The sequence below is a fragment of the Siniperca chuatsi genome, linkage group LG1 (genome assembly GCF_020085105.1).
Source record: "Siniperca chuatsi isolate FFG_IHB_CAS linkage group LG1, ASM2008510v1, whole genome shotgun sequence".
NCBI lineage: Eukaryota > Metazoa > Chordata > Actinopteri > Centrarchiformes > Sinipercidae > Siniperca > Siniperca chuatsi.
Window position 1 is genome coordinate 13,367,676 of NC_058042.1, and position 23,829 is coordinate 13,391,504.

General features: G+C 37.4%; 1 protein-coding gene across 6 annotated transcripts in view; it reads right to left on the reverse strand.

The window, feature by feature from the left end:
• The window catches only part of gpc6a (glypican 6a), a 238,289-nt gene that overhangs the window by 90,357 nt on the left and 124,103 nt on the right, over positions 1–23,829 (reverse strand). For all 6 annotated transcript variants that reach the window (XM_044193683.1, XM_044193691.1, XM_044193707.1 and 3 more), the window contains one exon: positions 18,401–18,559. In XM_044193683.1, the coding sequence (XP_044049618.1) occupies positions 18,401–18,559 (159 nt within the window). The remainder of the gene's footprint in view (positions 1–18,400; positions 18,560–23,829) is intronic.

The following is a 23,829-nucleotide window of genomic DNA, read 5'->3' on the forward strand; positions in this document are numbered from 1 at the left end:
TTGTGCACATGACAATTTAACAGATTCTTTGTTTTGTCTCTTTTTTGCCAAAATTAAACGAAAAAATAACAAAAGGAACCCTAAGGTTAATTCTGCTTCAGCAATCCTGTGAAATTGGAGTATAAAATCATCTCAGTCATGCACATGTTTTGCAAAACAAGCAGCAGTTTCCACCACAATGAAAATTAGTAATGTGAGGAGATTAATCAGTGATGGCTAATTGTATTACACTTACACAAAGATTAAGATAAGATTATGAAGGATGTGACAATTCATACTATTATCAAAGGTAACTGTCAAGGCAATTTAAAAATTCTACCATTATTGTATCCCAAAGCTTTTGTTGAACTCTGAGATTCAGTGTCAATTAACATAGAAACAGTCTGAGGAAAGCTGAAGCCAGCTGAAATTAGTGTGAGATGTTTATTGGCTGATAAGATTTAGTCCCTCCAAATTGCTGAAAAACTGCTCCAACTTTCCTTAACACGATGAAGAATGCACCCTCACATAATGACACGTCAATCACTGAAACAATCAAGCACATCAAGATATTTCAGATACCAAAAGAGGTGAAAAGAATAGGTTGCTATTTTTAACAGCACTCTCAGTTGTCAAACAAAATTGAACTGCTTCAAGAAATTTTACCCAACTTCGGAGAAAACAGGCTTATAGACACATTCCCTCTCTCCCTCATAGTGTACTGACTGCACTGCACCCACACCCAGTTTGCAGTTTGATCCTCTTATTTGTTGTGAATAGGGCCCATCAGCCTGAGGCTCAAGAATGAAGGGGTGAAATCCTCCACTTTCAGTGACTGTTGTGTCTAGTATCTAAGGGGGAATGAAGGTGAGGTATAGCCAAGTTGGCCGCAGGCTCGGGACGACTGCCAGGCATAAACTAATTAGCGTGGAATGTGTTGAATGGAGAACATTAATGGAGTTTGAGTTACTAACAGTAACTAGTAGGGTATGAGTTTTTTTAACTAGTTGTGTTTAGCAGAAAATGTGGCCACTGCTAACTATATGTTTACTGTATATAATTTGTGTCCCCCTGCCCCCACACACACATTTACAGTTTCAGTTTGATTTACTCACTAAAATCTCTCTAAACTCTGTCCAGCCGTCATATCCAGATAAGAGAAGAGACGAGTTGGTCAAAATGTTGAAATGCTGAGTTGCCTTCATTTGTTACCATGCACTCACAGTTATAAGCTTTATGAGCAGCAGCAAGCGACTGGCAAACTTTCTTGCCCTGGGTATCACCTCGCAGGCCACATAGACATTGCCCTATCTTATTGCTGGAGGCTGTTGCGGGCGCATATCACTGATGTATTAAGAGAGCTGGATGCGGCACCGCCAGTGAACCGTGCTGCCAATTTGCCCCAGTGGCAAACCACGACAAACATCTGTAAAACTGTTGACAAGACATCTAGAACTACAAACAAGGTCAGTTATTACTCTCTGTATTATCAATTTTTAAACCATGAAGGTTTAATATTTGTAAAACTGTCCTACACTAATGTGCATGTCCAGTGGGACGCACAACAACATTGAACTTTTTTGGCTTATGTGCAGCGCGAGCAATTTTCATGGGCGACATCTTAGAGTCCAGTATCCAGGTCTTAATACAGCCACATTTCATATATTCTGAAAAGAAGGCTGCAGTCACTAATCAAAGCTTTAAAAGTGTTGCCACCTAACGTTTTCAGGTTTTAAAAAATCTGTTTGTATTTAGAGTTAATATTATCCTAAAAAAAGATAAGACTCTGCTCTTTGCAGTGAAGATGAAAATATTAGGCTATTTATCAAGGAAACTAAATTTGATTCTAATTAGGGTTAGTGCATTAATAATGCAGCAATTTACATAACACTTCTTACTTTTTTGTTATACTACCATTATTATGAAAAGCACAATAACCAATGTCATAATATGTTATTTGCTATATCAATATAAATGTACATAAATGCAGGAAATAACATTCTTTATAGCACCCCCCCATACTTTTGATGCCAAACATGCACCCTTGTGTTTAGAACATCACTGCCCTGAACAGGTCATGAAATTAGGTGCAGAAAATGAAGCAGAAGTCCAGTTGAGTGAGAGTGGGCAGCATAATCCCATGTAATTTAAGCATTTCAGTGCCTCTCAGCCAGTTGCCTAGCTGCAAGGACCCAGCTTCTTTAAGTCTCATCTCTGATGTTCTGTGTTAGTCATTAATTAATAGGTTGCCAATAAGACATAAAACATGACCTCTTGGAGAATTCATAAGGAATTAAATTATTTGCATTTTCAATGTTTAACAGAAAAATGTTGTGAATTACATTATTTTGTTTTCCCCAGTGTGTTTCATCATTTAATTTAAATTCCATCATTTCAATGACAGATTAAATCTTCAAATATATCTTACTGGTCAAATTAAAATGCTTTCTGATGCATAAAATATATTCTTTTGTGATTTATCTTAAAGTCCAGGTTTTATTTCAAAACAGATCTTGATCGACCTTTTCAGAACACTGTGCTGCATTTTCACTCATATTCATGCCACACTGCTGGCACAAAGTTTGATGTGATGAAAGAATCCAAAAGGCCAAATCATGTTTAAGTGGCATTTTGATGACATTTCTTTGGCCTGTTTAACCTTTGGTGAGTTTCATTTTTCTTGTGCATTACATCTTATCCATGCAGACCCATTTCTCATTCCCTACACCACCAACACTATTTTTATGACTTCTCACCAATCTCTCAATAGAACTCCCTGAATAACTGCACCAGGAATCACAGATGAACCAATACAGCTGCAAAGCAGAGAAAACAAGAATGTGAATTCACTTGAACTGATGATTTAAGTGGTTTAGGACAGAAATAAAAAGCACAATAGTAGACTGTTTTGAAATGTTATGCATGTTAGTACCACACACAATGGAAGTAAGCAATGGATCTTAATTTTCTCTGCTTATACAAGGCTACAGGCTGTAAACATGATTTAAGCTTGCTAACTCCATGGAGGAAAGAGAGGGATAAGCATTCTGGCAAAGAGTGCTGCTGGTTCAGACCAAGAGTTGTTAGCCTGCTCTCTAAGGTTCATCTCTGAGATTGTCTGTTTTGGACATTTAAGTATTGATTATTTTTTGTTTGGGGGTAAGGGGAAGTGCTTTTAGAAGTACCTAAAAGACAAATGTGGTGATGTCTGTGGTGAGAGAGGGGTAGAGCTCGGTGTGTGTATGTGTGTACAAGATTGCCAGAGAGCAGCACTTGTTTATCAATTTTGAGAAGTTTAGTCATTGTCAGCAGCCAAGTCAGAAGTGCTGAATTTGAGAGATAAAGTCGGCAACAATTGAAATGGCCTACAATGTACACTGTGAGAGCAGTTTTTAGTTACGCTAGTGTAGCAGCTCTTGGGATGGCAAGGTCATTCTATCAGTTGGCCCAACACGTTGGTCCAAACTGAAATATCTCAACAACTATTATGGATTGCCATGAAATTTTGTACAGCTACTCATGGTGCCCAGAAGATCAAATCGTGAAGACTTTGGTGATCCCCCGACTTCCACCAGCTGGTCAAAGGTTTTCACTTATCCTGTGAAATATCTCAACATCTAATTGATGGATTAACACAAAACTTTGGAAAGAAATTCATGGTTCCCAGAGGATGTGCCCTAAAGATTTTGGAGATCCCCTGACTTCTTCCATTACCACGGGTTGCCATTTATGCTTTTTAGTGAAATGTCTTGACAACTGTTAAATGGACTGCCATGAAATTTAGTACAGTAATTCTTGTTGCCCACAGGATGAACTGTAATAACTTTGGTGATGACCTAAAACATTTTATATTTTCATCATTATTTAAAAATGTAAAAGTCTTTGGCTCCGATCTAACAACACACAGGTCACATAATTTCACTGCCCACACTGTAGTGAGCTATAAACCTTACCACTCTACACATGAGACACCACATAAAACATAAACTTTTTCCCATTATCGCCTGCCTCAGTGATTGCCTGCTTCAGCAGGGACTGTGGAGCATTAGCTTGAGCCAAGAAAAGGCTCTGTACCTTGCGGAGGGAGACAAACATTCACAGCAGCTAGTTGGCTTGTTTTCGTAGTTAATGAGGCTTGAAGAGTTTTAGGAATGAGAAAAGTAGAGCACATTCTCACACCTCACTTTTGCAGTGAGAAATGGACAATGCTTCTGCACAAGGTCGTGCTTCAGATTTAATGAGACACAGTGTGCATATTTGGGTATTAAAATAAATGCTGTAAGGCAGAAACATGAAGCCAAGAGAAATTTAAGATCTACATTTAATATTAATAAAGGGTGTTCCCCACCTCGTGCTCAGTGCATGCTGAGATAAGCCTCCAGTCTACACAACCCTCAACAGAATAAGCGGATATGGAAAATGAATGGAGATGAATGGAAAAGTAGAATAATCAGATACAATAGGACAGTGACATATCCCCACTTTCTATTTTGTTCATTTGTTCTCTTCCTTTATAAAGCCAACAGTATTTACCAATTGTTTCAGTTAAGGCAGTCACTCGTGCACATAGTACAGTTGTTAGGTGATGAACCCCGCTGGCAGTATTATCCTTAATGCACACAACATGTATTCTAGCCCAGAAGCAGTAGGTGGACATAATAACACCCATAAAATATAATGCAATTCAATACAACAGCCAAGAAATTATACTCATTTTGTGAATTTTGCACTGTTGTATTATCATTGCAACTGTGTCAAACAGGCGGTGACTCAAATCTCTGGTAGTTTTTGAAGCTGTATTTATGAGTCATTATTGGATTGTGGTATTGTTATTCAACTGCATTAGTGGGATGTTCTTGTTATTAGGTTGTTCATGGTGGACAAAACAGTAACCATAACAGTAAACAATGACTCCAGTAACCTATCACAGCACTCTACTACCTCTAGACTATTATTTGAACCTTCACTCCGGTCTATTTCTCCTTTCCTTCACAAACAGACAGATTCAGTCTCTATTTCCCGACACAGGCTGAAAACCCGTCTCTTTGAACTGCACCTTGCCTCCTGACCTCAAGTCCTCCACACTACTGCCTACCAGAGCCTGGGCTCTTGACCAACCGCTGCTTGTTGCTCTTATTTTACTTTTCTTTGTTAATGTATTTAGCTGTTTTCATGGCACACTGATTAAAAAAACATAGAAAAGAAAAAACTAGCTTACTGTATGGCAGAGCCCAGATACTGAGAGGTACAAAAGACAGGATTGAGAGCAGGTTTGTTAAAGCCTACAGAACAGTTTACATCACTATGTGGTGTGTGTGTGTGTGTGTGTGTGTGTGTTTCTGGAAGCCCAGTAAGAGGCCCGGGCTTGGGAAGAAACCAAAAGATAAATTCTGTTCTGAGGTTGACTGACTGACACACCTGCAGAGTTATGGGTTCATAATTTGACTTTGTTTCTTTGCTGAAGCTCTGTACCGAGTGACATCCCAGAGCTGAGAACAAGCTATAGGCACCAAGAGATAACATAAAACTGGTTGTTAATTTGCAACAAGAAGAATCCAATTATTTTGACTTCAGCAAGAGATGTAAATATACAGTGCTCACAAATCAGCAGATGCATCAACTTGCATAAATGCGGTAATTATAAGTTTGACACTTTGGGTAATGTTAAGTAATGTTTTTTTGGTTGTTTGATGGCATAATCTTACCATTCCTAGGTTTAGAGACATACAGATGTTAGCCCTCAAAAATATAACAAAGTAGACTCCCACAAGAACCACTGAAACATTGAGGTGTTACAAAACTGCAGTAACACTGAGCATGAAAGATCAAGACAGCAAAGCTCTGCCAGTGTCCTCCACCCAGTATCCAGAACACGCTATCATTGACTATCAATGAGTGAATAGTAATCTTACTGGATTGTTAGGCTTCAGTTTGTGCTAGTACTACAAGCAATTATATAATTGCACAATTGCTGTAATAAGAAAATCACCCACTGGATTCATCCAGTGGAGAATACCTTCAATTGCTAAATGAATTCAGACAAAACTGATTATTGTCCAGCAATTATATAATATTACATGATGATTTGATTACAATGATTGTTATGCTTTTGCAAATTGAATATTAAAAATATGCATAAGCACTAATTGTAAAATTGTATTGTTAAGTAAGATAGTATTTCTTAATCTGCCTATTCAGTTACAGTATTTTACTCTCCGGTGGTGTTTTTGTCCTACAGCCAGTGTGACTACACTTGGTTGTGAGCCCCACTAACTGTCAGTTCAGTACAGATGAAATACTGCATATAAGAGATGGAAATAAACTTGTACTAAATTGAACTACTGTCAAACAAGGTGCAAATGACTGTATACTTGCTTTGTTTTAAGTTCTGTCTATTTAATGACGCTACAAGGGCCACTGAACAAAAGTGTGTGTTAAAAATTTGACTGGTTCAGTCGCCAAGTCTCAAGTAATTATTGCTCTTTGGTCACATTGCTCAGTGCTCCATGTTTGTATATACTCCTTAATAAGTTAAAAATTACTGTTGAGTGGTGCCCAACACAAAGCTCTGTGCACGGTGTTATGCTTGTGCATAAGTAATTTCTTATGACTCACTTCATTGCTGTATTTGATGCTCTTTGATGGCCCCATGATACAACATACAGAGCATATTGTTGTTTTAAGACTACTGGTAATCCCTATATTTAAAAATCTGAATGCTGAGGCTGTGAGTTCAATTAAGCTTATTTTTCTGCTCATGATAGGTGTATACTACTATCCTGTATATTAAATGTTCAAATAGTAATGAGCAATTTTAACATAACAGAATATAAGTACACACACAGAACTGATGCTTATTTAAAACCCCCTAAATTCTAAAAAATAACTCTGTATTCAGGGTTTCCCCCAGGAAATTAGTTAGTCAATCAATCAATATGAGCTGAATCTGACTGATCCTGACACATCTTGTTGGCAATGATGACTAGATGACGATTTAAACAATAGACTTACTAATGATGAATACAATAATATAATTACTACAATATAATAATTAAATACAATACTATGATACCTCACCAGCAGTGTTGCCAAAGGCAAAATGTGTTGGCCTTGCAATCTAATGACACTGCATGAACCATTATCCTCGGAGAGTAGTAATGTAATTAATTCTGAGTAGTAAAATATAAAGTTGTTACCAACTTAACCACTTTCAGACTTGGCTCTATACCAAAACTTGGGGCCAAAGCTACAGTTCCTCTTGTCTGTTCAGTTAATTATATTGACAAAAACCACCTTTGCTGAGGGCATCTCTGTGTCTTCCAAGATCTGTCACAGAGTTCAGTGTTGAGAGGCACTGGAGAAGTCAATTAGCAAGGCTCAGAAAATCAAAGTGATTTCCCCCCATGGATGATATTCACACCCGTTGAATAGCAAAGAGCAAATTGTCTACACACACCATTACACTACTGTGACCCCATGGATAAGTAGCTTTGTCTCTACCTGGCTGTTGGAGTGACTCTCCCCATGAAAGCTTCCATGCAGAGCTTTGTCAGACTAATCCATCCTGCAGAGTGTTTCCGCCTGAGTAAGGATAGTGAGGTTCTCAGAAGAAAGAACACAGTCTGTGTATTGTTCATTTCTGTCCTTGTTACTGTGTCATTTCCAAATGAAGGTTAGCTTTTGTTTAACAAAGAGCAGGACTGCAGCCATGGCCAGACGCTACACAGTTGTGGTCACTTATTCACAAGGATGTTAGCTGGACAGACAGCCTGCAGTCTGCCTTAGATTTTTAAAGGCAAAGGAGGTTTTTTTTCCTGTCAATACAGCTTTTAACTCTGTTTCTAATGTTTTCATTTTGACCAGCTGACTATGATTCTCTTATTTCGATCGATATGACTGGCTGCAATTATTTTAAGGCATTGTGGGAAAGTGTTTGTTTTGTGTTTCACACATAGGATCCATGTTTTGATTATTGACAACTTCATTTGAGAATTTCAACTGTTGGTCAAAATGATTTTGCTGTATGTTGCAGTACTATACAGCCATTTAGCCAGAACCTGATTGACTATAAAATTGTAGTTTAATTCTATTTAAAAAATTATAAAAAACATTAACCAAAATAATCTCGTCCTGATAAAACTAATGGTATATATTTAAGGCTTCTCAGTCTAAATGATTGTTTTGATTATAAAACAATTTTTATATATATATTTCATTCAAGAGATATTTTGTAGCTTTATTTCTCAACTGTACCATTTTGCTGTATTGAGCTGGAAATGAGCCTACATGGACAAATTTTGTGTTATACTGTACCAACAATTACTGAAAATTACTCTAGCTATTACTACATAATTTCCTAACACTAAGTATAGGTAATTTACCTTTTCTTAACAATAACAATAACCATGAACTTGTATAATAACTATCTAGAATAATCTGTGATTACCAAACCACAATTCACCCTGCATTCTACGTTTTAAGTGTTAACTCTTAAGCACATCCATACTGCCAAATTTCAGCCACTCTTTAATTTCAATTTAGTCTGTTTCTTTTCAACTAAAATTTTAATAGATTAATCCTGCAATATGTCCACTACTTTATGTGCCACACACATGAGGAGGTAGTAACCTTTCTGATAATGTCCAAACTTGAATTGCAGATTGTTCACCTACTGTAGATACACAAAAGAGGACAAGCCAACCACATTCATTTGGGATATGCACGTATTTCAAACGTAGATAGTAAATCACTTTCCTATTGTTTCATAAAAATTGAAAAATGCTCTTATAGATAGGGCACTGTATATATACTGTATATATATAGAGAGAGAGCTTCTCTGACGTATCTCATAATCTGATTTTAAAATTCACATATTCATCGCAAGTGATTGTGAACAAAAAATTATGCTAACCTTCTGGTCATCACGGTCAGTCAATTTTAAATGACGCATGGAAAAGGAGCCTGAACAGAGGGGATCTATGAGGGAGGCATTTTCCCACCTTTGAAGGAGGAGGGGAAACATTATTCATCTGTCTCAAAAGATGGCATGATCTCAGCTGTAGCCCGAGCAAACTCAATATTCCGAGGATAGGATTTCTTTGTAAGTGAGTTTTCACAGTGTATATGTTTCAATATCTGACACAAAGTTTAAATTTAATAAATATATTGAAAAGAAGAATCACATTGCACCAGGGCCGTGGATTCTCATTTTTGCAACAGTGGCTTGCGGAAAGCTATGCCCTTTATAGCCTCTCCTTGAAGCTCACCAGTGGGACAGAGTTAACAGTGTCCAGGCCATACAGAGCCATCCATCCTGAAGTACAAAAGTGACACCAAGCTGCAGCCTGTGCCAGATGATGGAGGCTGCCACCAACCCTCAGCTAAAGCACTGCTGGACAGACCCAATTGCCTCAGTCCTCAGAGAATTACAGTCTTCCTGACATTCACTTAGGATAACACAGGGGCACCAAAACAGAGGTTATTTATTTATGAGCACTTCCAGGAACTGTGTGTCCACATGGTTTTAGATTTCATTAGCAATGGACATGTGACTGTCACAGAGGTTTCAGCTTCATCACTGGACTGTAGGTGTTAAATCAAAGCCCCCTCACCGGTGTCCTGCCCTGTGTATAATTTAGTGTCATCTCCTGTGTAATGAGTGGTGTTTGTTTTATGTCCTGTGTAATGTGTCTTCTACTAGGTGTATGGTTCAGTGTCATGGTGTCAGTGTTATGGTTTCATCCATTTTTTCCCCACTAACAGGTTTTTTGGGGGGAGTTTTTCCTTATACGAATCGAAGGTCTAAGGTGTGTCATATTCTGTATAAGTAAATTTGTGATTTATGATATTGGGCTATATAAATACAATTGACTTCCCTTGACATTATACTCATTTTGTGAATTTTTTGTTTTCAGGAAAAAAAGCTGTTATTTGATTGGCCAAGTTATTTACTCATTTTACACGAGAAAAGAAAGCAGGTAAAGCCAGCAAAGGCAAAGACTGCTTGCTAGAGAAAAAGTTGAAAACCTATATCATCACCTTTGGTCTTTGGTCATACGGGAACTCATGACAAAAAAGTACCATGATACCTATTAATATTCATGTCTATAGTGTAATTTCACTATTGTTATTTCTGTCTGTACACACAACATGTCTGTCTGTCCTGAAAGAGGGATCTCTCCTCTGTTGCTCTTTCTGAGGTTTTTAGCCCCCCCCCACCACATATACAGACTGAGGGTCTTAGGATAAAGGGTGTTGCATGCTATACATATTGTTAATCCCTTTGAGGCAAATTTTGTGATTTTGAGCTACATAAATAAAACCGATTTGACTGGACAAGTCACAGAGGAAAATTCCTCATTACTTTGGTGATGCCCTGACATTTTATCTAGGACCACCAGTCAGAGCAGAATCTCCACAATGTACGCAAGAAATATTAAAATCTTATGGGCAGCATGCCATGAAATCCCCAGAGGACAAACATTTTCCATTTTGGACACTCCATTAGCTTTCCCTTCAGGGTCACCTTCGCACCAAGAATATCTTTTGATGTAATAAGCAGATTGTCATGAAAGTGTACTGATGTTCCCAAGAAGATTTTTGACCCCTTGGTTTTCCTTTTACAGTGTAACCCTCACAACAAACTTAGCATTTCTTAGCTCTGTTACTTTATTAACAAGACGTGACTAACAAATATGGCAACCGCAATGAGTAGCAGCTTCCTACGTTTAGTCTTGTTTATCTTATAAATTAATTTGAGGAGTATAATTACACACCAAGATACTCTCCACATTGTTGGCTAATAAGTGCCAGGCCCCCACAGCACCCAGTAAATTGAAAGTTTACCTCTGCCAAATTAGTGTCCAGCTGGCCATAGCAGCCAAACTTTCAACTAGAGTGTAATGTCTAAATGGGGCCAAATCTCATCAGTATCTTGTACTGTGTATCAAGTGTAACCTCTTTATTCAATGTATTCATGTATAAATTAATAATGTTGGCTATTATATTATGCACAAAGGATAATGGGAATTATAAGTCAGTCCAGAAACTCAAGTACTCAGTCTGCAACAGTGGGGCTTGTGCACAGCATAATTAAAGATGTTCAAGCTATCACTCAAGTTTGCAAAAGCAAAACAGACAGAACTTGTTACATTGAGGATATTAAGGATGATCTCTCAAAATTTTAAGTGAACAAATCGTTTACTTTCTTAAAAGGATTATAATACTTTTTATGACAAAATGGATAATTCTGATTCTAGTTCATAACTTCAGAGCTGAACTGGGGCAAGTATAGTATAATGAGGACCTTTGAGATCCTGTTTTGATGTAACCACTTGATGTCAGCTATGAATTGTGGGCTTTTTCAAAATTTTACTTGGTAAGTACTTCAATGAATGTCAACCATGAATTATAAATGTAAAGACTCAGAGTTTGTGATGTCTGGGGAAGTTAGTAGATTACCAGAGGTTTTATATATGCATATAAGAACAGAACTGACTTTGGATGCACTGACTTTTTAATTCAATATTTTGAAGTCAGAACATTTACTATGTTGTGTTTATTCGCTGTCACCCAGATGACTATAGCCTTGGATTTGATGAACCTCAGGAAGAAAAATCGTCTTGCTGTTAAGATCCAGCATTAAATAAATCTAGATTCTGAAAGTCATTCCTTAAGCAAAAACCAATAGCACTGAGGCAACAACACCATAGTCTCTCTCTTTGAAGTCGAGTGAAAGGTTTTATTTAAGAGGGACACACTATGTAGAAAGGACAATCCATCAATGTGTGGTGTGACTCAATCTAACCAATTTACAGCATAGTAGTAAATAGGCAAAACATATTTACCTTGTCAGTCTAACACAAAAGTAATCAATCTTTCTTGTGAAGTTATTGGTAATATCTTGCTTGAAGACTGAGAGTTTTAATTATTGTTTATATGGATGCAACTTTTTATTAGGCTTGTCTAAACAACATAACTGACTTGGGTATCTACTGCACAGTTTACCGTTAAACTTTGATCTAAAGCATTTTCAATATAATGGTATTATTTTATGTATGGACCTGCAATTATGTCTATTCATCTCTTACAGACGCCCAATTTAAGGTATTTCTAGACCTCATAATTGGAAGCTTTACTCAATTATTTGACTATTACATACCAATTTATATTTAATAAAAGATATTTGGTTAATTTTAATGCTTCATTAATCCTTATTTGAAGGGCTCTTGGCTTGAAGTAAACATGTCAATATTGCCTCACCCAATGCACCAATCAGCAGTGCTGGGTTGGTTGATTGGATATGAAAGTTCAAAAGCATTTGACGATTCACCAGTTAAACAGAACAAAGGTAGGCTACAATTATTCTATTTTTTGCTTCATGTTTAAACTGAAAAGAAACTATTGCCCATTAGTCTACGAGACATTATTGTTAAGATAATACATTACAACATGTTGGTTCACAGATCGTCATCGTTCTCTCTGTTGCTTTTAATGGGGTCGATTATGAAGTGCACTGTTGACTGTGACTCATCACTCTCTGATTTCCCATCAAAGCTTTGTTTTTTCCTCTTTGTTTAAAAGAGGCCACAATATCATGCACAGGACCAATGTGTTGACTATGAAGAGTGAAATATTTTAGGTCCCATTTACTGCTCTTTCATGCATAAAAAATGTGTTTGGTGCTTATTCTTTAAAGTCGCAACTTAGTATTTTGTGTTGCACAAACAACTTTAATAACTTTAAACAATTAATGTGAAAACTATCAAGATATAATTTAATAATGAGCCCAGGAAAAGCTGTGTCAGTTGTTTTGCTTGTCTCTGTCTGACAGAAGAAAGATGGATTCTTTTATTTTCTATTAAAACCTACTAAGACAAAATTTCCTGTTTCTTCACCTTGAAATAAAATGTTACAGATAAAGAATGAATGTGTGAAATGCAATTACTGGAGTCGTGCTTTTACCCTATGTGGTTGTTGGCTTACACAGTCCAATAGGAGCCTGTGAATTTGTGGAGATCACAGATTAGAGAGAATGGGGTGTTGTGTTCGAGTCAGTCTTAGTTTAAGTGGGGTGTGAATAAGGGATCGTTGAAGTGAATGAGGGGCACTGCAGCTCTCAACGTTGAGCAGAGAAGCTGTACTGGGGCAGGATCAAAGAACCTAGTCAACCAAGGCTGCTGCTCAACCCAGACTTCAACCAACCAACCACACACACTAATCTCTTGCCGAGGTCTCAGTAGAAAGGCATCAACCAAACTGAATCTAATGAGCATCTACTATACAACAAGAACAAATGGCAAATAGAAAGGGTAATAGTGAAGATACAAATGGGTCAAGCTGCTCTCCTATTCTGTCTATTAACCTCTTAAACTCTGAAAGGACCTACTGGTAGTTTTCAAAGACACTGAATATACTGCTGAATTGAAAAAATGCTGAACAAGACATTTCAACTGATGTAATGGTGCAGCCATAAAACAATGGCATATTTTATCATTTCACTCAGTTGAAATATTGTAGCTTCAAGCAAAGCATATGAACAAAATTATATACAGTAGATATTAAATTGTCATAAAGTGGGGAACTTTTTTCTATACCTAAAGCTATGTGAGGGGAAATTTAAGGTGAAAGTCTTTTTTCAGGGGGGGTTTCAGGAGGGTTAAGTAAGTATATCAGATCATTAACATCAATTGATTGAAAAGTAAGTTGAAACTTTATTAATACGACCTCTTCTAGAATGGGGGCCACTTGGAATTTAGTTGCTTAACACTATGAAAATAACAAAATACTTATAATACATATTTGCACATATGTACCAAGTAGGCAAACTTGTTATGTCCCACACCAGCATTTAAAACTATTTTGGAGTGAAATCAACGCACATTGTCTGTAGGCTAGTGTGTCAGTCAATAGCTCACCAGCTACAGTAGTCTGCCAACTTGCCCTGTGAGCAGTGCCTGGACTAGCACCACCAATTTCACAAGCTTTATTTTGCCACTTTCTGGTTTGATCACCACTGACCATGAATAAATATGACAGCATCACACATACTTGTTACATTAATCCAAAACCCTTTTTCTGAAACATAATACCACTTTGCATTTGTAATCAACATTTCCACAAAAGTAAACCATTGGATTCATGGGGGTAACAGATTCTAGGCTCTACCATACATACGAGTGTTTGAGATTGATTGATTGCATTTTCAGTAAATCATGTTTGAAATGTCACTATTTTAGTGAAAATTCCATTTTAAATATATAATACAAGACCAGAAATCAAAGAAATGTAAACATAAAAAATGACAGCTTCAGTGGCTCCAAACCACTCTGTAAAACGGTTTCAATCTCAAATCACTTGACTGAGCATGAGGCACCTTTTATCATGGTTCATCCCCTGCAATTAATCTTTAACAGATGTGATGCAACTCTCTCCCCATCTGCCTCTTTCATACATCCAGTGTCACTCTGTCTTTATCTCTGTCTCCGTATCTCCAGCTTTTTCTTTCACATGCATAGATATTTCAAATCTTAAATATCTTAATTCAAGTTACCTTAGGACACCTACTGGGCCATGGCAGAGAACACTAATGCTTTCAGAGACTAATAAAACAAACCTGTTGGGAGTGTAACCATACTGAGCCAAAGAAATAGGGAGTTGCAACACTGCAAAGTTGGTTGTGAGTTTCTTTCTTCACACAGTGCATCAATTGGACTGGAATATGACCGGACTCCAAGTCTCTCTGGGGAGGGGGGAATTCCTCTGCCACATGATTGGACATTCAGATTACCCAAACCTTAATCCTAGTCTGCAACAGTCATTTATGGCTTCAGGATTGCTCAATAATGCATCAAAACCCACAGGCCTCCAGGGGAAGCAGTCAGTAATCAAAAAGTAAGTTAAGGTTTTCATAATAGGGCCCTATAAATAACTGGGGACAGAAATGAGGGCATGTAAAATTGATGAGGGATGATTCAAACCCCACGAGGTGGAGGGAGCTTAACGCAAGGAGAAGGAATGTGATGTTGAGTGGCCTGGCGATATGTAGAAGATGGAATTGCATAAGTGATTTGTGTCACCAGTGTTACTATATAACTGTACAGATACATGGACATTGTTCCAGAGGCGTCGTCTCTGGAGTGTATTTCTACATTAATAGCACCATTTCAGTCTTTAAAGTATTTTACTGTACATTTTCAAACAATCCGGCAAAGCTTGCGTAACCTATGGCTTCCAATTAAAATTTTTACAGAAGAAGAGCTGAACCTTTTTTATTCTGTAATTATTGGTTCTTTCTACTCCCGTGTATTACATCCATTCCTCAGAAAAGCCTTAAAACTTGGTGTTTCTTGAGTTTCTGGTTCATCTGAAGGTCACATTTTTATTATATATTTTCAAAAATGCTATCTGCACTATCTGCAGACAAAGCTGTGAATGTATGACTCCATTTTATATATTTGTCTTTTGTTGCAAACTGTATACACATGTATGATACAAAGACAACAGAGCAAAGTGCAACAGTCTGTGCTCATTCCAACTTAGTTCAAGTGAGTTCAAGTGGGTTGAAATAAGCACCCAAGACAAAACTCCTACACATTCTTTCAAAAATCCAAAAGATGGTGTGCTTCTTTGCATTTTCCGAAGGATCCTAAGTTCCCCAGTGCACCTATCACTAATGACAGTGTTTTGAAACTGAGAGCGTAAAGAGGACTTGCAAAGTATAACATTTAAAGTAACTTATTTCCTTGACTCTAAATAGACTAAATTGTGTAGTCTTCTACTTTGTGGTAAAATGAGGATTCCACTAGGATTGCTTTAGGAAATCAACAGTGTCATATTGTCATAATTAGATGGAAAATGGAAAGAAAAAAAAAGAAATAAAACAATTAACAACAAGTAAACTTTAACAGGTCACACAACAGTAAAGAATTACTCATATTACTAATACAGAGGGTTTATTACAGTAACCTTTAGTCCGAGTCCTTTAATATGAAGTATATTCTGATACCTAAGTCCGATCAAATACTTCTGTTTACCTAAATTTTGGTGTAATATATATCTGATACACTGAAATAACAGCTGTAGCCTACTTAATCTGACACAATATATTTTTCATGAGCTACCTGATCCAAATACTGAAGGTCCTGGTTCAAAAACATTATGTTTAAGCTTAGATTATTGATATGATATAGATGAAAGTTTAATTGGAGAATGTGACTCCTGAAATTGACGTGATCAGGTTGAGATAAAACGTATTGCTGGAACTACAGAAATCAGCCAATTCACAATTATACAGCGGTGTAACAGAGCGAAGGTTCTTCCCACACAAATAATCTTCGATCCAGTAAAGACACCAGCTGCAGAGAGCACTTCAACCAAACAACAGACAAGTATAATTTTGGCCTGCCATCAAGTTACTCACAGAATTAACATTAATTGGCGACAACTGATATGACCTGCCGGCAGCCATGTTTGTAATTTTATTTGGTGAAAGTGACGGTCAGCGCCAGCTAAAAATGAGAAGCTGCTACCTGAATAATTTGTACACTGCTCTTTGTGAATGGAGGTTAGCAAATCCATGTATTTTGCCCACCTCAGTGTCTGAACAAAATTTCACAAATGCTCGTACTGTAGGCTGCCATAAAGGAGAGAAGCGCTGCAACGCTAGCAGGTTGATGTGGACAAAAATCAGTAGAGTACAGTAAAGAAAGGATCAGAATTTGATTGGCTTTATTTTAGCCGATACCAATCTGTTCAAATATGCCTGGACTGGCCCCAATACGATCCTTAGGAGTGGCTCGGGACATCTCTAGTTACCTTGCATCCGTAACAGTGAGACCATTGAATGATCATGTCCATCTACATACAGTATCTCTAATTTCATTCAGGATGCAATAGAAAGTTGTTTAAAAAATAATCCTAAATCAATGCTTCAGACATGTAGTTCACATTTTAATGTATAAATGATTACATCTTCACAAAGCCATGAAAAATATTAATTTAATTAATATTAAATAATGCTGCTGTTTGCGATTCCCATTGGTCATTTTAACAATCATGGGTATACTGTATTATCTGGGTTCTTCATTCAAGCACTGAAAACCATCACATATCAGCCGTTCAGCCTACAGTATGTTTAAATATTATACTGATAAATGAATCTTTCCAATTAAAACAACAACAACTGAATTCATACTGTATTCCTACTGTAGTTTCAGGGACATGAAGGTATTGTCCTCAGCTGACTGCCAACCTGACAGATGGATCATTCAACAATCAGCATTAACACATTTGAAAAAACGATTGTGCCGGTAAACAGTTTTAGTTTGTATAACACTCGATATCACATAAAGAGAAATAAAAGGATTTTAGACATGCAGTTTGCCACAGAAAATGTCGTATTAAAAATTCATTAGTGTCTCTTTTTTCATATTGAAGGACCTGCATTCCCTCTCCCACTTGCACATAGATATTACTTGTGCAGAATCGTAAAAGTCTGAGTGAAAAGGCTCATAGATTTTTCAGTTACATAGGGTCACAGCTGCAATTCACTGATCTTTTTTTAAACAGCATGTACGACAAATCTGGTATTGACTTTCAAGAAAAACGTTTTGTTGATCAAAACCAGACACTTTGATGCTCTTCATTGAAGTTGATATGAACTTGAAAGAATTTTGGTTTACATGAAAAATTGAATTTTAAATCAGGAAACTTATTAATTATGAGGAGAGTGGGCCAGAAAGTAGAATATACACTGGTTAACAGTAGAAGTAGCATGAAGCCACTGTAGCATCTTGATCTAAAACTGTGCACCATGTGGAGTCCTATAAGTGGTGCAGTGCACTGACTTTTACAGACAGGTACGCATTCAAGCATACAGAACGCCAATAACATTTTTCACCACATAGCCACATAGCGCTGTCTTGTTCTGTCTGGTCAGTATGTCACTATGTGAGTAAATTCACAGTGGCTCCTTTAGAACAAGTAGTACAAAACACCAACAATGCTCCATAAGTCAATCAGAAAAGCATTTAGTCTGTTTGTGAGGGAGGAACAACAGAAATGACAGCTAGTTAGACAGACTTGTGACTAGGTCTCATAAGGTAGCTGGTAAGAGCCAAGAGAAAAACAAACTCCCCAAAAAAATGTCCTGTAGGGCCAAAATGTATGAAAAGGAGACATGTTTTAATCTCAAATGCCAGAACAACTATCTTAAAAACCTATTTGCCCATACAGTATCTTATTAATAACAGTCATAGTAATTATTAATCGTGGCATCAGTAGTCTGTGTTTACAAGTGTGACAGTGCTTGTCTGGAATATATTTACTACAAGTGGAAGTGTCTGGGATACCAATTTATATTATTAGAATTATATACATTATCTGCATGTCAAACAGATAAAAAAAAACCCATCTAGCTTACCATCAAACCTTTTATGCCTCGAGACAAAAGTCGTCCTCATATTGTGGCTGCTCTCCTCGACCAAGTTCTCGAACTCCAGTTTGCTCTGCTGGCTGAGTTTGTCCTCCATCTCGGATGTGCAGCAGGTGTATCCCTGAGGACAGACACGCAGGTGCTCACCTAAGGGAGACAGAGACATAGAGCGCCGTTTTTACACATACATCACTGCCACAGGATTCGGTTTTTCAAAAGGCTGAGCCGAGTCTTTGATCAAAACTCTCCTGTGATTTTGGGACTCTCATCACCAAAGCTATCAAAGAGGGACAGACTGTAACAAATGGGGAAGGATAATATTTGTCGGTAACCTGCTATCAAGTGAAACAGAGAGTAACTTTGATTCAGCAGTGCAGGTACTGTACAGTGTGTTTATCAGAGCCAAAAACAACTGTCTGCCATGGCTGAAAACAATGCAGATGAGAGCGGTCATAGCGAACCAAATCAGTAAAGTTGCAGGTCAGAAAACCAAAACAACAGCTGATAGACGCTATGAAGAGCTGAGGAGAGTTGGGTGATAATTCTTTCTGGGTTCATCACTCAAAACAACCCCTTTCACATTACACTCTCACTTAATACATTGGTAATTGTAAAATTTAACAAATTCAACAGCAACAGCTTCTCTTTTTGGAAACAATGTCCCTGTTATGCAGGATGATTCACAGACCTCGCCTTAATTACTTCAATAGCAAAGTAGTTCCCAATGAAAAGTGCCCATTGCGATCTCTATGGATTAGCTCCACTATCCAGGACACAGTTTCTGGAAAAGGCAGCTGCTGATGATTTTTAAAAATGTAAATTTTTGGAATGCTTGTGCACTGCAAACTAAATTCCATCCATTGTACTGTGGTCAGTGGTGGAGATCTTAAAATCTTACCAAATAAAACCAATATTATCTGCATAGCCAGGCACTCATCATTCCAATAATTAGTCCCTTTAAGGAAATGAAAAATGCATGTTATCTTGATAATGTGATGTTTTACAGAGTCTTTGACTCTCGACTCTTTGCACATGATGTGGTGTTGAAGCCTCAATTCAAAATGCATAAAAAAACTGTGTGAAACGTTTCTGGCGAATAAGTGTTTGTGTGTTCAGAGACAGGGTTCATCCAAGGTGAGTTAGGTTTTTCCCAATCCCTTTGAATGCCTTGTCCATACAAGTCGAGTGGTTGCACATGAGGACAATTAAAACGACTGGACTAACCGAAGAATTAAACATATATTAGTCCACAAAAAAAGTGTGTATATCAGAGTGTAAACTTGAGCAAAGAACTGAAGTATTGGAAGGTATTAAATAATTTGTCAATTATTATTCACCTGAGTACAGTAGACATTATTTAGAAATTGAGAAAATGTGAAACTATTCTTTGGCTACAACCTTGCTTTTGGGAAGACAACAATCAGTAAATTACCTGACATTTCTGAAAACCTAATTAAAAAGGAGAGGTTACTCTCACATCTGTGGATTATTATTGGTGTGTAAAGAGCTTACTGTAAGTGTTTAAAAGGGCATGAATTAGGTGAATGAGGAAAAGAGATTCTGAAGTCTGATTAAATAAAAAAATTCAGCTCTACAGCCTTAATGCACAGCACTATCTGACAGAAACCAGGCTTAACCCATCATGCATTTAACACAATATCTATCTCAGAGCATGATGGTGGCAGCATCACAAGGTAGGTGTGCTTCTTACTATCAGGGACTGAGAGACAGGTGAGATTAGACAGAATGATGATTTGAGCTAGATACAGAGGGATTCCTGAGGCAAACCTAGTGAGAGTGCTGAAGACCTTTTGTTGAGACAACTACATACAAACACAGCAAATCCATGAGTGACCCAAACTGTGTAAACACTTACATCAACAGAGAATCTGATTTGTGCAATGACTTGCACTGAGCAACCTCACAGACAATACCCATCCAATTTAGCCAAGACTAAATCTGCAAGGATGCATGTGATAAAATGCCTAAATCCAGAAGTACCAAGTTTATACACAAAGTATACAAAAAGAAAAATAGTTTTTATTTTGTGCTGATTGACAAAATCTCTCTCTCTCTCTCTCTTTGATCCATTCTGAATGGTGTAAAGCAGAGGTAGGCAAACAGTGGCCCGTGGGCCAAATCCAGCCCTCTATCAAAAATTTTTGGCCCACTGATGAAAGTTGAAGTTTCCCTTTCATAGCTTAGATCAAAACTTTGACTTTTTTTCTGTATATCTACTGTAGATAACAATGTTAATAAGTGACTCATTTAAATCCCAATAAATGTGACCCCATAATGTCTAATCCTGCACCCGTGAAGAGAGGCATGCAAACCACGAATACTGTCTTGTACTGCACCAGGCTATGTGAACAGCACATGGTACTGAAATTAAGTCTTATAAAACAGATACATAATATAATCCACTTCACTTAAATGAAACAAGTATGAATTCAATCACGGCTCAATCATGGTTTTCCCTCTGATGTCCTTCGGCTGCTCTGCCTCAACTCTCTGTGATTTATGGAGTTTCCTGATGGACAGATAGCTTTAAAGTAGCCGCTAACTGCTGCTAACTGTAACATTAGCTGTTGTTAGTTGTGCAGCTAGTGGTTTCCTTTGAGCTTAGCTGGCTCCGCCCGGACTGAGCAACAGTGTTGTTGTTTAAACCGCTAGCACAGGAGCTTTGGACTACTGGGAGGAGGAGGTTTTTTAGGCCCGGGTTCGAGCTCCCAGTCCAGGCAGAGTCAGTTAGCTAACAGAGCTAGAGTAGTTAGCGGTTAATTTAGCAACCAGTAAAGCCATCTTTCCATCACAAAACTAACTAACTTTCCTTCACAACCAAAAAAGCACTTTCTGCGAGACATACTGAACAACCTCCAAAAACTTGGAGAGTATTCCTGAGCAGAGTAGTGTCACATAGACCAGACCCATCTCTACACTTCACTTTAGCGTCATGAGCAGAGAGGTCGAACAACGACAGATTGAGCTGGCAGGAGCAGATCATGAGCGCAGATTAGCTTTTTTAAAAAACATTTTTTAAAATTTTTTATTCTTTATTGACAAAATAATTATACAAAACAGTAAAAACAAAAAAGTCGTCAATACAGACAAAGACGGTTTAGAAATGTTATAAAGCATCTTTGATACAGATAAGCACAGATGATGATCACCATGACATCCGAGTTAAGCTGACGTCAGCTGAGCTTTTTGCCCACAGGGATTACTTTTACATACGTTTACCTCTTTATTTGATACTTTGGCCACATTTAATATAAACATCCGACATTGTAACATAATATATATGACAGAAAATAAGGAAAAGCATAATAGGTCCCCTTTAAAGATAAACAATAATAAAATAATACATCCACCAATGTATAAAAATGTTTTTGGGGGGTATTGGGTTTCCTGCGAAATAATTTTCTTATTTTAAAATGTTAATGTCTGAATTCACCAATAAATGGACTGGAAAAAAATTTACCTGCTATACAACTAAATGCAACAGATGTTGCACCATCAACAGACCATTAACAAATGCCACAGATATAAGAAAAGGACAGTGAGTAAGCTTTCATAATTAATCAAAGTCAGAGAAATGTAGATAGATAGATAGATAGATAGATAGATAGATAGATAGATAGATAGATAGATAGATAGATAGATAGATAGATAGATAGATAGATAGATAGATAGATAGATAGATAGATAGATAGATAGATAGATAGATTGGAGAAGGACTTGAGGGCTCCATCATGGACTACTTGTCAGTGAGAAGATGAGATCCATAAACAACAAACAAACACAGAAACAAACAAAAGATTGAGGTTGTGATTGCTGTGAAAACATTGAAAGTACACTGGTCATAATGTGTACTTTCAACTGTTTGTCTTCCTGGGCAGCAACATCTGCAGAACCGGCAAAGTTATTGCTACAGAAAATAGCAGTTGTGCAAATTCTTTGGAAAATAATTACCAGTCTTCGACTCGTTACTGATACGTACAAATATAGCAATTTCGGAGGTGGCACATTTTCTGCATACTTGCTTTATCATCTCTCTTATGCTGCTCTACATCTGAGAGCATCAGACATCATTATCAGAGGGTAAAAAAAAAAAAGTCTGGCCAGCAATCGCTTGAAAGATTTGAGTTTTGTGAGGGTTTTTTTTTCCCAGTTCTACCTATTAACATTTGAAAAAGAGAAAGATGAAATGGCTGTCACTGTACCAGTGGAGGATTGGTGCAGACTAGACTCAGATTGTGGGACTTCTGATGGATAGTACTATACAATGCAGGTACTGTCAGGCACACTGGTGTTCTGAATGCATATACAGTAAGCTATAGATGAAGGAGCTGTGCGTGGATAATCAAACAAGGAGGATGCAGTATGTACGTGCTGGCACTCTCAAATGTGCTTAATCCTTAATCAGTCCATAGAGAGGCACCAAGCTACAGTAATGAGGTGCACCATCAACAGCTCAGCACAAACCCATTGTCTCCAGAGTAATGCTCAAGCCTCCTGGCCACAGAGACCAAACTCTCTAAAACATCAAAATAAACTGAAATACAACAGTCAATTTCTATTTGGTGATTCTTTAAAGCTCTTTTGTGTCTCTGGTAAATGACAATGCTGTAATCTTTTAGCAATGCAACAGCATTCCTCAACTGTCACACATTTTCACTATGTGGAGATGCAACACTGTATGATAATCTTTATTCCAGGCTGTGATCAATTTAACACATGCCTGCAGAGAAAACTATTTACGTGCAGGGTACATAGCTTGTGGTAAATGAAGCAAAGTGGTATTATTTCCTTTACTTGTTTTTCCATCATTTTATTTTATGTTTTAAATAAATATGTGTTGTTTCTCTTTTCCGGAACTGCTCATGTCACTGTTTGTGTTGTATCAGTTTTGCAGTACAGTATCAAGTATTAGCGTAGTGCAACATGGTCCATCACATTATGTTTTTGGAGGAAGATGTTTACATTGAGGAGTCAAGGGATTCAACTGGCACGCATCAGCAATTTGGCAAATGTCAAAGAAAACACCTAATTTCAGCCTTGTGGATCATGTTTCCCAGGATCTAAGATTGCAGTGTTTGAAACAATGCCCAAGTAAGAGTTTGGCACAAGTGTATATGGATTATTGTCATAATGATGGATAACTTAAGAAAAATGACATTCTCTCACTGTATTAAGAAACCCTACAACTCTGAAGTAAGTCCATTTCAATTTAAAGTTTCCGTTGATGCAATAAATTGACTTAACTTGTCAAAGTAGGTGGAATATCACTGTTGGACACTAAAGGCTGGCAATAAAAAAAAGAGAAAAGGCAGAACTGTCCTTAAGTGCAAATGACAGCAGAAAGGAAATCCTGGTGCTTTTAGCTTTCATAGGTTGTGCACCACTCTTTTCATCTT